The sequence below is a fragment of the Manduca sexta genome, chromosome 7, assembly GCF_014839805.1.
Source record: "Manduca sexta isolate Smith_Timp_Sample1 chromosome 7, JHU_Msex_v1.0, whole genome shotgun sequence".
Taxonomy (NCBI): Eukaryota; Metazoa; Arthropoda; class Insecta; order Lepidoptera; family Sphingidae; genus Manduca; species Manduca sexta.
The window spans coordinates 8,567,832-8,581,147 of NC_051121.1; the positions used below are offsets into that span (position 1 = coordinate 8,567,832).

A 13,316-nucleotide genomic window follows, 5' to 3' on the forward strand; every position below is an offset into this window, starting at 1 on the left:
TTTATGGTACTGTATGGGGTTGTTCTAGTCTGCTTTTCGTTACTTGATTTTATGTGCTCTTGTGCTATTTTGGTACAATTGCTATAATACTTGTTTAATAAGTTGACAACCATAGTGTTCATCACCTTAGTCATAAAATCATGACTAAATTTCCATTGAATTCGGATGATGCTCTATTTTAAGGTAATCTATATTATGTTCTTTCAAACATATTATTAACACATACAAATAAGCCAATTGAGGTCAGCACTCAGTTTGTTTAAAAAAAAGTAATACAGGTGTGTTTGATCACACTTCACAAACAGGGACACATTTGTTTGTGTTAATTGCCAGTTGGTGTGTTGCATGTTTACAACAAAGAGATAATTGTTATAACAGGAATTGGTTGGGAACAGTTTTGCTATACAGAAGATGCATTTTATTCGGGATGAGTAATCTGTAATTAAAAGGTTATGCTCAATTAAACCATGTCTGGTTTTCGAATTAAGTCATTCTCCAATTGCTTAAAAAAATATAACATGTATTAACAGAATTTTTTCATGCCTGTAAATTAGCAAGTTATTTATACAATATTAAGGTATCGGCTTCGCCTGTAAGCAACCTTACTGCTATAAGAATCCTGGGTAACCAAACATTTTGCGAATAAATAAAGCAAAGTAGTATAGCTGGGATCTTGGGCTGCCTTACTAACGGCATAAAGTGTAACAACAAAGATGTCAGATGGTCAGTTGTCAGATTCTGCTACCGTCGTTGTCGCATAGACAAAATTGGCCAGAACACAGTTCTGCACTTATATCATAGTAGTGTATTATAGTAACGTGCCATTGAATTCTCATCTTTCATACTGCATTATATTCATGACCGTCCGTGCGTTTTAGTTGCGGTTTATTCGCGTCCAGAACGGTTTCTTACCGCTTTTGAGCGTTTCGGTTCTTTTCATAATGAGCTATTGTTGTTGACTTTCGGCTCGCGATATACCTTGGGAATTTTTCATTATTTTGAACGTGCTTGTTTACGGGGTCGCCGCTACAAATGATGATTCTAGTTACAATTTATTCGTGGTTACGTACACAACATTTTATGGCCTGGTGTGCTTCATTCCATCAGGCAATCGACTTTCTTGTCTTATCATTGAGTGAAACAAAACACTTCCTGAACAACTGTTTACGGCGTTTGTAAAAATAATATTATTTCCAACCAACAAAACGCCCTCACAGTGCATATAACGTTTCGAAGTAAATTATTTAAACGCCGAAGAACAACGTTTAAATTGGCAAACATCTTAAAAACTTACTCATCAGTACTTTGACCCCAGTAATGTAATAAACTGGCGGATAGGTTTAAATGCATCGTTGTTCGCACCGTGAAGCGTCTGGGCCTATTTTGGTTGACGTTCTCCGACTCCAGTTACATAATGGCATGGTTTTAATTCCGGAACTGTTTCGGGAATTGGCTTTCTAATAATATTGGACAGTGCTGAAGTTATAAGTTTTACGTGATAGCGGTTAGTCTCGATTTCGGCATCACGTGACCTATACAGCTGTAGGGAATGTCGGTTTGTTAGGATTTTCATCTACTTATTTATAAACCGGGGTTCTTAGTTTTTTTTTATATTGTTAGTAGCTACACAGTATGATTATTGGTATGAAACGTGACCGAATAAATCCAAGAACATCGAGGATTAGAGAAAGGACGAGGGCAGTCAGTCTCATTTTGAGTCTTTTATTTAATAAAATTATGATTCAAAATCATATTAAAATAGTGCCCGTGCCTGTCATTAATAAATAAAACTGCACAGCTTTGTCAATTTAATCGATTTTACATTATGCGACATAGACGACACGTCGACTGGTCACAAAGAAATTGGGTGATTGGTCACGTTGCAAGTTTGTCATTGGTTTCGCAAATTGTTAGCATTTTTTCATTTGTGAGGTTTCCTGTGTCTAGTCACATGCGTGGTCACATGCGTTCAATTATTGTACGGCATCTGACACGCGTGACGGATTAACACATGAAAGTTCACGAGAATACAGCCTGTTAGTGGTTTATTGTCTATATTATTGATGGCATGAGTCTAGTTGAATTATGCTACGACTTCGGTGCTAAGATCTCCGGATAGGGCAGTGATATTGGATCTTTCTACTCAGTATCAGCCCGAAGTATGGAAATAGTTCTCTGGTGGTAGGTCTCTCATATGTGAGAGTCCGCCTGGGTAGGTACCACTGCAATGTCTATTTCTGCCGACAAGGAGCAGTCTGTAGTCATTGTTGTGTTCCGGTTTGAAGGATATTGTAGCCAGTGTAACTACTGGACATAATAAGATTTAACATTTCATGTCAGGATAGCGAGCACAGTGGAATATCAAACAATACTTTGTAATTCAAGGTGTTGGATGGTGTTTCTACGGTTTATGGGCGGCCCTATCGCTTACCATCAGGCGAAAGGCAAGCTCATATGGTCATTTAAAAGTAATAAAAAAAATGGTGCCGGGATAGCGATAAGCTGGCCCCCCATCACATCATGTGTCGGAATACATAGTACGCGCATCAGTTGCACCTCTGACTACCCCTTTGAGAATAAAAGATGTGAGTGCGAGTGTCTTGACATTCAGCTCTGCGTGTCATTTCTAACTGAGATTTCAGGGCAAGATATATTGATTTATTACATTAAATTTGGAAGTGGACATGAAATGTGCTGCATATATGTAATTTTTTTTGTTTTTGATGGTTTTTTCGATAACGGTTATAGAGATCAGTCCTAATTATTTTGTTGTATGATCTAGTTATTACGGAATATACTTTGTACTGGACTGGTTATCGACCTATGTGAGTACACACGGTTAAAACCCACCATAATTGTTCGTCCGGTCCTCCTGATAAAGTAAGACCGTTATCATTTTGGCGAACAATCTCTTAACATCCTTTACTTTCTAGAATACAATATTTAGCTACACAGCACATATAACAGATGTAATGTATTTAACTACTGTACTAGCATAAAAACAGAATCTATAAATACTTTTTAAACCGATAATCTCGCGACTGTTTCTAGCGGTGTTCTATTTTTATGACAATATTGTTCAATGCTGTTACCCTTTCACTTGTAATAGTTAATTTTACAACAAAAGGAAATGTTTACTGTTAGAGTGAACCGGCAGTATGTTGATTATAATGTTATTAGGCAGGTCAAGTGCAAGATACCGTTTGACGTTCTTTGTATTTCGTTACTGTCATATTTTTTCTTGATTATTATATGACGTGCCTGCGGCTTTTCCGCGCGAAGAAGTTTTTTTGAGATAAAAATTTACCCGTAATAAGCATATAGCATTCAGGAGTAATGTAGCTTCTTATTAGTGCAAAAAAATCATATTCGGTTTCGTAGTTACTGAGATTAGCGCGTACAAACAAACTCTTCAGCTTTATAAGTATCGATTAATTGACCTTTATTCCTTTTAGTATTTGAATCAAACTCAACAGCATTGTTTTATTATACTAAATGGTGGGTCCTCGTTTGCATAAATCCATATGGTAATTCAGATTTGTCAATCACTGCAATGATAGTGTGCGATTATTGTTGCGTCTGTTTCAGTAAGATTGTAGTCAGATTTACTAGTATTATCATTTAACATCTAATATCTTAGCATGGCGGACAGATGCCTAAACTACCTATAACTTGCCAAATTCAATTTACTCCTAAATTACCTCGAGAGTCGAGACCCCTTCTCTCCTTTCCTAGGCTTCTGCAGTCGCTAAGCCAAGGGTCCAGTATCCCATTTCACAGGTATTCTTCGGTGATGACTTTAAAGAGGCCTATAAAAAACCACCTATACCTAATGGTGGTCAGTTGCTACCAGTGAGATTATATATAGGGTTGGTAATAGCCAATTTACAATCGATAGCATAAGTGATTATAATTCACATCGCGTAATACAATATCGAACTATATTCGGCCTGTCAAGTCAAACTCCATTGATTCCATTCATCCGTCACTTCCGGGGTTTGTGATAATTTGATATCGCAAGCTATTTATAAGACGTTACTTGCGCAAGTTTATTGACATTGTTCGAGAATTATAAATGCATGCGATGTTATTGTGGCTGCATGGGTTAGAGTTGCAGAAACACTAATGACTGGCATATTTTTAGATACATTTTTGTTTAACGACGGAATTCTATATAAATTAAAGATCTTAGAATATTTAATTGTGTTTTTGCTTTCATACTGGTTTGCAGCAATGTTGTAGCCCCACTGGCGTTACAACGTACTACCCAAAAACTGATCCATGTCTTGAAATTAGTCAATGTTTCTAGCGTGTTACTCTAATAAGGTTTGATATTCTCACTAAATATCTCATTTATGCGAATTTGTAAGTTGTTTGTAGTATTTGAGAGGCAGTCACGGTCAATGTTTTCTTGAACTGCACTTATATTAACGTGTATTTACAAAGAAGAATATAAATGGAATGAAGTAACAATTACATAACAGAATAAATTTTAGAATGTCCAATATTGTAGCTAGTGTAACTACTGGACATAATAAGACTTAACATCTCATGTCTCAGGATGGCGAGCGCAATGGAACGCCAAACAATACTTTGTAATTCAAAATTTTGGATGGTGTTTCTACTGTTTATGGGCGGTCGTATCGCTTACCATCAGGTGAAAGGCAAGCTCGTCTCGTCATTCATAGTAATAAAAAAAATCTGGCACCAAAATATCTCAAAGTCCGCATAAACGTTACCAAAGATTGTACGAAGGCTTCAAGAGACTTATATTATGTCTAGGTCTCGAAGCCGCGCTGGTTTTCGTGGAGAACTGCGGGCATGCCGGCAAGACGACCGGTGAGGTGATGTCTGGTATCGTTGCCAAGTGCATCGCCGCGCCCAAAACTAAGACTAAAGATTTAGCATTGCAGGTAAAGTATTGTACCTGAATATTAATATCGATTTTTTTATATTAGTTATATATTTAAGGGCAGTTGAGTCACGGTCACGAGAAACTAACAAGACCACGACTAAAGATCTGGCATTGCAGGTGAAATGTCGGACCTTGTTTTCAATAAAAAAAATATTTAAATAATATTTTTTTTAAGGAACGTTGAGTGTCCGTCATCAGGGACGAAATTCGTTTATTGTTATCTCAAGAAAATAGAGCTTTAGTTTTATTGAAGGTCCTTTTGAGTCTTAATCATTAATCTATGTTTCTTGTCAATTTTATTGTAATTATAGTTAATTTGTCAATATTAAATTAAACCAAAAAACCTTTTAAATATAATCCCAACACAACAAAATGATTCCACAGATAACACTAATGTACGTAGAGATTGAAAAACACGAGACGGTCGAAGAAGAGTTATTGAAAGGCATGGAACAGAAGAATCCGAAAGTGGTGGCGGCTTGTATTGCCGCCTTGAACACATCCCTCAAACAGTTTGGCAACAAAGTGATAGCGATAAAGCCTATGGTGAAGAAAATACCTATACTGTTAGCTGACAGAGACAAGAGTGTTCGTGATGAGATGAAGGCGCTGGTTATTGAGATGCACAGGTAAAAACAACTATATTGATGATTATAACGGGTGTCCCAAAATTCACGCCAAAAGTAATTTTGATAGAAAACACAGGTTTATAATTAATTTTGTAATTTTTTTATTGATTTATGTAGTATACAGTATAGGATTATACAAGGAATAGCATATCAGGAAAATGGCCTCACATACGCACTCTTTTGTTGAAATTTTCCATGATTGTTTTGCACAAATGTGGCTGAATTTTGTGTAACAATTTATCGCATAAATGGCGCAAAATTCAAATCTTGCGTAAATTTTCAAAATTTGTAAAAAGGATATAACCCACAAAATTACACTTTTGAGATAGTGAAGATTGATGTTTAAATCGTATTTTTGTTCATTAATATTCTATTTTATATTTTGTTAATAAAAATATATTTTGACTAAGATGTTTAATATAGGCCTTATAGACTAGAACTTATTTGGCATACTCGACTCATTTTCGACCATACTGTGGGTTGGATCCTTTTTGCTTACCTACGTCCAATTATAGTATGGCATATTTTAAGCAAGGTTGCTTAATTTTCAAGGGTTGCGAGCGCCTTAAGCTCACCCAAAAGTCCGATGTGTTTGTATAAGTCGGCTCTTACTAGGCTTACAAACATAGTCATGGAAAAAAACAAAGGTCCATTATAGGATGCTCGTCAATCCATCACTGAATACTCCTTCTTGGTGTTTAAAAGTTGTATTTGTGTCCATTTTGAATTTACTCATCCAATGAGATTTATACCGGAATGAAAGTTCCAAAGTGCATTCTTAAACGACAGGTCGATCTGGAAGTCTTTGGGGGAGGATCATGTTCAGCAGTGGATATCCTGCGACTAATGATTGATGACTAGCTTATAATTTCAACCAGGACTTGTTCTATTTATTGATTTTCGTGCAAAATTGTGAAGCTGTTTTGGTTTTTATGATCAGGACTGGAGTACCGAATTTTAGTGAAATTCATTGATCGGTTTCTGCATTTATTAATCATATACATCTAAATAGCCAAGTATAATTATAGGCCTAGCAAACGTTATGTACCGAGTTTACTTTAATAATAAAAAAAAAAGCATTTTATACCATAAGGCATGTTAATAGATACCATTTCCGTCTCCTGTTATGACACTTTAGTACAAAGTGAGATGTTTGATTCTCTGGCCAACATCCAACTGCCTAATGGAGTGTTATGATGAAATGTTTGTTGTTTTTACTAAAATAAACATCTTGCGCAGTATTACTTAGTCGTTGTCTAATGCGTATCATTTGAATAAAGACTTGTAATTTGCCAAAGCTTTGTTAATTCTAATATTTGAAGTCTTACCCCCTTATTCATAAATGTTATTTATCTAAGGACAGAGCATTGCTGTGATAACAAGTCCGTTTCTCAGGATTGTTTATGTGATAGTTTGCTGTTTGTTCAGCTTTGTTTATCTGACAGCCAACTAGATTCAAGTTGTATCTCAATATTAGCCAATCACAGCGGCCCTATATGCACGCACTGAGAAGGCTGCTATGCCGTCAGCACTGAGAGACAGACTTGTTATCACAGCAATGCTTCGTCCTTAGATAAATAACGTTTATGAATAAGGGGGTTACTCTGCACAATAACTGTCAAAAGAAATTTTAAGATAAATATTATTAGGGGACATTATCTAAACTATTCGAAGTGACCCGTATCTAGCGATCACTTGTGACTTTTATTAGTTTAACTAGAATATCATCATCCAATAGGTCGACCTGGAAATCTTTAGGGGAGGCCTATGTTCAGCGGTGGCTGATGATGATGATGATGATGTTTATTTAACCTCCAAGTAAAATACTTGTAAATCTAATAAATATTTCTTTGGCAAAATGTTATGAAGTTAAATTATAAGTTAAAGTTAGAATGTACGTATTATTAGCTTGAAATAGTCAATATTCAGCGTGGTATACTGATGAAAACAGACTAAAATACAGACTAATGTTCAGTATAATAGAGCTTTGTTCATAATAGAAATAATCAATATATGTGTTTTATTTACTTAAGCAATTACTTACAATGAATTGAATACAAGGTGGTAATAGAATTTAAAACTTATAATCATTATTATTACAAATATGTTTGATATATCACGATAGCGACTTAGTCAATAAAGTATTTACGGTTAAATTAGGTGAGTATTGAGGTTTTGTGATTAGGTGGATCGATCGAATTGTTATTTGAAGCTCTTCATTAAGAGACTATTTTGATGAAATTTTATTCTCTTGGATCAATTCGGAGATAACGTACACCGTTTGCCAATTTGCTATTCGCTTTGCCACGTTCAGAGGCGACGGTGACCACTTATCATTAATTGGGTCGTTATGCCACATGTCTTCATAGGCTGAAACAAAGAAATAGGCAGAGTTTGTCATTAGTGCATCTATTTTGCGCCATGTATATGATAGGGGCGAGCCATTAACATATCGGACACAAATTAGACTCTGGGATTATGTTGAGCAGAAGCAATCAATATTTCTGGACGGTAATGAATTCGAATTCCAGACCTGAAGTCTCTTTAAGTGCCATTTTCAATAAACGATTCCCATCACTTTTTAAGTTTATCTAAAAATAGACTAATCAGAATACATTTTTTTACCTTACCAAATGTTTTTTTTTTTAATTTTCGGAATCGGATTGAAGATTGAGATTAAGATCGTTTTAGAAAACAGCTGTTAGACGGATAAATTATTGGCAGAGTAATCCTAAGCAATTATTGTTAGCAATATTCGTTTTTGGAATATCTGTCAAAAGATTCCTATGTTCGTCAACGCGCCTGAGAAATTCTTCGCTACTTCGCATGTAGGCGCGCACAGGGTAGCGTTTTTAAGCAATAATTACATACGATTATTTATAGCAATTATTTCTCCGTCTAAATGTGGCTTAAGAGTGGTAGTTTTAACGCACGCATACAACTAAGCAAACGAGGCAGGTTGTGGTAAAATAATAATTGTGTGTTGCAGATGGATCGGCGGCGCCATCGAGCCGCACATCGCGTCGCTGCAGGCGGTGGTGCAGCAGGAGCTGCGCGAGTCGTTCGGCGCGGGCGCGGGCGCGGGCGGCGCGCAGCCCTCGCGCTACCTGCGCTCGCAGCAGCACCGCGTGCGCGACGCGCCCGCCGCCGACGCCACTGACGGTACGCGATACTCCGTCTGGCACATCGGCAAATAGACACTCATAACACATAAAAAAAATGCGAATTTTATCACGGTGTTTATATTATAATTTTCTTCCTAATTACAATATAAAAATTCCGATAAAATATGAAAAATTGCTTTATATTAATGTCTAACATTCGCGTAAACGTAACGTAAGAACGTAAGAAATCATTATAAAAAAAATATGATGCTTAAATATAGACATAGTCAAATCCACACAAGCGTTGTTGGCATTCTCTTGCTGCCGATGTGCGATTACATGAGTTTATCGACTTAAGTTATTTACCGTTGTAAGCTGAAAGCAACTGAACCCTAGAAGATCTCTTGCCAGTCTACTTATTCCTTGAGCTGCATTTCATTTTACTCCAGATGGAGTTATGTCACTTTGCTATGCTGTAATGTCTATCAGTAAAAAACTATCGTCATGATCGGCTGAACCACCCAAAAGCCTCCTCAGTTTCCACGCCAAAATCCTGACTTTCAGTGGCGAAGGGTCCTTATAATCCGATTCCTGTCGGCTTCGCTTTATGTAAAATCCAATTATGGGCCGTTAAAGTATTACGTAACGCAATTTGAGGGGTGGGGGGGGGGTCTTGTAAAACGTTACGATGCGTTACAGGCGCGGAAGGGGCGGTTCGCACAACGTGTTTTTTATTTAATGGGATTTTTATATAAAAAAAAGAACAAAGGTATTTTAGCGATTTTCCGGTATTTTGCGCAAAAACAGTTTTAATTTCAGAGTTAAATATCTTTGAGGGGAGGGGGCGTACAGGAAAATGTTACGGCGCGTCACATAGGAGGGTGGCGGGGTCAAAAATCTTCAAAAATTGCGTTACGTAATATTTGAACAGCCCTTTATCATCAGAACTATTTTCCAGACCGCATTTATGCTTATTGGTACATATATTTTGTATCGGCTTCCCTTTCGGAAAATTTTACCTTCCGCCACTGCTAGATTTACATATTATAACTGAATATCGGCAATACTTTTACATCAGGTGCAGAAGAAGACGAAGACGCGGAGACAGGAGGCGGCGATTCAGCAGACATGGATCCTTACGACCTTCTCGATCCCGTGGAGATTTTATCCAAGCTGCCCAAAGACTTCTACGATAAATTGGAAGCGAAGAAGTGGCAAGAGAGGAAGGAGGCGCTTGATGCACTCGAGAATCTGTTGAAGTCTGCGCCTAAATTGGAGCCTGGAGATTATGCTGACTTAGTTAGGGCTTTGAAGAAGGTAAATTATATAGTTTAGGGGCAAAAAACAGAATGGGAGAAACAGATACGGAATTAGGTGGCAGTTGAAAGTCAATGTCATAGAAGTTGTAATTTTGTGGATATAAAGTGAAGTAATTTGACTTGTTATGATGTCGTTGATTTCAATTGCTTTTCTGATACTCTGTTTTGAGAATTTTTATTATACATTCTTATTTCGTTATTTGATTCTCTAGGTCATTAAATAATTTACAATGTGTTTTTGTTGTACTATCAACTTTAATTACGTTCGTAAGGTGGTAACGAAGTTCGTTGCTTATGGTTGGTGTGCTAATGTTATATCCACCACCACAAAGGCTGCAAAGTCTTCGTCGGGAGAAAATTATAATATAAAAATCACGATAAAATCCGCCAAATATTTTTTTTTCAACATCAGTGTTTGTCCATCACAGGTGATATCAAAAGACACGAACGTGATGTTGGTGGCATTGGGCGGGCGGTTGCTGGGCATGGTGGCGACGGGGCTGCGCGGCAAGTTCTCGCCGTACGCCACGGCGTGCGTGCAGGCCATACTGGAGAAGTTCAAGGAGAAAAAAACTAACGTCGTCACGGCGCTGCGAGAGGCTATCGATGCTATTTATCCTTGTGTAAGTAATTTTGTTATTTAAAATATTACCTTTTGCTTTTGCGTGCGGCTCCGCCTGCGTGAAAAAGAAATCTCGAGATACAAAATAGCATATAACACTCAGGTGTAATGTAGTTTTCTATTAGTGAAAAAGAAATCAAAATCGGTTTAGTAGTTCCTGAGATTAGCGCGTTTTTAAACAAACAAATTAGTTTTTATATGGGAACGGAAATGAATTCGTTTTTAATAATTATTATCTTTTCCAGACTAACTTAGAAGCGATAATGGAAGACATGTTGGCGGCGTTCGACAATAAGAACCCGTCGATAAAGGCTGAAAGCGCATTGTTCCTCGCGCGTGCGCTGTGCCACACGCAGCCCGCCGCATTCAGCAAGAAACTCATTAAGGCATACGTGGCAGGGTTGCTGAAACTACTTGAGAGTGCTGGTAAGTGTGTTTAATGTCGAATGAATAAAAAAAAATAGAACGTTGCATGATAAACGCTACGACACCAACAATAGTACCGACAATTTCTAAATGAAATGCATGAAAATTATGCTCATCGGCCTGAGATCTTCAATGTACCACAATATCATTCTAAACTAATTAAAATTCTCACTACACTTAACTGCTTTCGACATTTCGCGAAATCTGATGTCAAGCCTCATATAAATCATTTCATTCATGAAGACACGCCCAGCTACTTTCCCTAATCGCTTATAGCGTGCCTGACTAGTATAAGTACATGCGCACACTACAATGGATAGAATCGAGGCTAGGGTTTGGATTAGTCCCCTTACCCCGCGACACCCGAACACTACAACACTCTCCGCTCAAAAAGTGGTATACTTTGTAATTCAAGGTGTTGGATGGTGATTTTACTGTGTATGGACGGTCATATCGCTTACTATCAGGTGAACGGTAAGCTTGACTCATTATTCAAAGCATAAATAAAAAAAAATAAAAAGTGAGGTATAATGCACGGTAATAATATTGGCTACAATTTTTTAAACATAAATCAGGCATGTTTAATTATGTTTTATAACTTAACAGATCCCGCTGTAAGAGATGCAGCAGCGGAGGCGTTGGGTACAGCGACCAAGTTGGTCGGCGAGAAGAACATCGCGCCTCATATCGGCAAACTGGACAACTTGAAGGAACAGAAAATAAAAGAATTCGCGGAGAAGGTATTAAAATTACAATCTCTGTAAATATATTACGTAAATTGAGGCTTTAAAGATCTAGGCATAGGGTTTAATTTCGTTTAATATCACAATAGCTACTGTTTTTTTTTTTGAATAAATAAATTCACATAATATTTCTTCTTTTTAACATTAGTATTATTTAAATTGTTTTTATAGGCTGTCATACAAGTCAAAGTGGCAGCTCCAAAGAAGGAAGCCAAGCCTAAATCAGCCTCCGCTCCCTCGGGGAAGGGCGACACCAAACCCCAGGCTGGTTCATCTCAGCCCAAACCTGTCAAACGACCAGCATCAGGTGATAAACAATTCATAAATTTTATTAGTCTCATCAGGAGTTGTAACTGAATAATAGTCAATTTCATAAACAGTTTCAAGCTTGTAAGCTATCTTTGGATCGATCGTGAAATTAGAACTGATAGGAATAAAGGCTTACGAGACTATTCCATCCTTACCTGTAAGTCATGTAAACAAGGATCAATGGTGGCTCTCGTTTTATAACATTAAGCAGTCAAGGTTAGTGAGTCTCTGGAAAAATATATTTTTTCAATCCTTACCTGCAATGAAATTTATTAAATAGAAAAAAGAAAGGTGTTGAAAATATAAATTTTCCAAATTGCCTTGAAAAGCAAAGTGGCATACAATATAATTGACCATAGAGATTTAACTGGGAACATACTCGAAATAAATACTAATTTGAATTTTTTATACACAACAGCTGCAAAGAAGCCGGCGGGCGGTGCTAAGAAGTCTCCGGCGGCGCGCGGACAGGCCAGCCCGCCCAGAGAACAAGAACTGTCGCAAGAGGAGGTCGACGCACGCGCAGAACAGCTGCTCACGTCTGACGTCATTTCCGGTAAGACATTACGCTAGAGGGGATATGTGTAATCAACTTTTTGTTAACCTATTTAGAAAGAACAAGGAATTATTTGTAGAAACGCGCTTATCGTTTTGTTGCTTAAAGTTTGACGGTTGTTTTATAATGAGTATAGATGATACAGCCTAAATAGAAGCCTAACTCATGTCAAAATATTATTCAATACATGGCAAATAACTTGAGCAGGGTGTAGTTACATTTACGTACAAAAAATCTCACCCACTACGCGGTAACGTGAGCAAGTTTGTCGCTTATTTTACCCTAATAAAATTTTCTCGTGATCAGGTCTTGGCGATAGCAACTGGAAAAATCGTCTAACGGCGGTGCAAAGCTTCCATTCTACCGTCCAAGGACTAACAACGAACGACGCCACGGCACAAGTGTTGTATCGCATTTTAAACAAGAAACCTGGCCTGAAAGACACCAATGTACAAGTGCTGAAAGCGAGATTAGAAGTGTGCAAGTATATAACTGAGAACTTCCCGGTATCTACGTAAGTATTAATTTAATTCTTGAATTGATTTTGGTATGAATATTATACAAATGTAAGAAACAAAATTGGTATTATTGTTAATCATGTTAAAGATGTTTTAAATACTGCTTTAGTGTTGCTAGTAAAAGTTAAATAACAAAATTTTTGTTGTGAAAAATTTAAAATAAATGTTTAGGTGT

At 37.2% G+C, this 13,316-nt stretch overlaps 1 protein-coding gene across 2 annotated transcripts in view; it reads left to right on the forward strand.

Annotated features, from left to right (window-relative positions):
* LOC115442504 (protein mini spindles) overlaps window positions 1-13,316 on the forward strand; it is a 30,587-nt gene that overhangs the window by 2,785 nt on the left and 14,486 nt on the right. The window contains exons 3-12 of one of the 2 annotated variants that reach the window (XM_030167942.2): window positions 4,783-4,913; window positions 5,300-5,544; window positions 8,534-8,706; window positions 9,727-9,965; window positions 10,396-10,590; window positions 10,835-11,015; window positions 11,622-11,755; window positions 11,930-12,065; window positions 12,486-12,623; window positions 12,930-13,137. In XM_030167942.2, the coding sequence (XP_030023802.1) occupies window positions 4,783-4,913; window positions 5,300-5,544; window positions 8,534-8,706; window positions 9,727-9,965; window positions 10,396-10,590; window positions 10,835-11,015; window positions 11,622-11,755; window positions 11,930-12,065; window positions 12,486-12,623; window positions 12,930-13,137 (1,780 nt within the window). Of the gene's footprint in view, window positions 1-4,782; window positions 4,914-5,003; window positions 5,033-5,299; window positions 5,545-8,533; window positions 8,707-9,726; window positions 9,966-10,395; window positions 10,591-10,834; window positions 11,016-11,621; window positions 11,756-11,929; window positions 12,066-12,485; window positions 12,624-12,929; window positions 13,138-13,316 lie in introns of those variants that run through there. The other variant, XM_030168708.2, reaches the window with a different exon arrangement.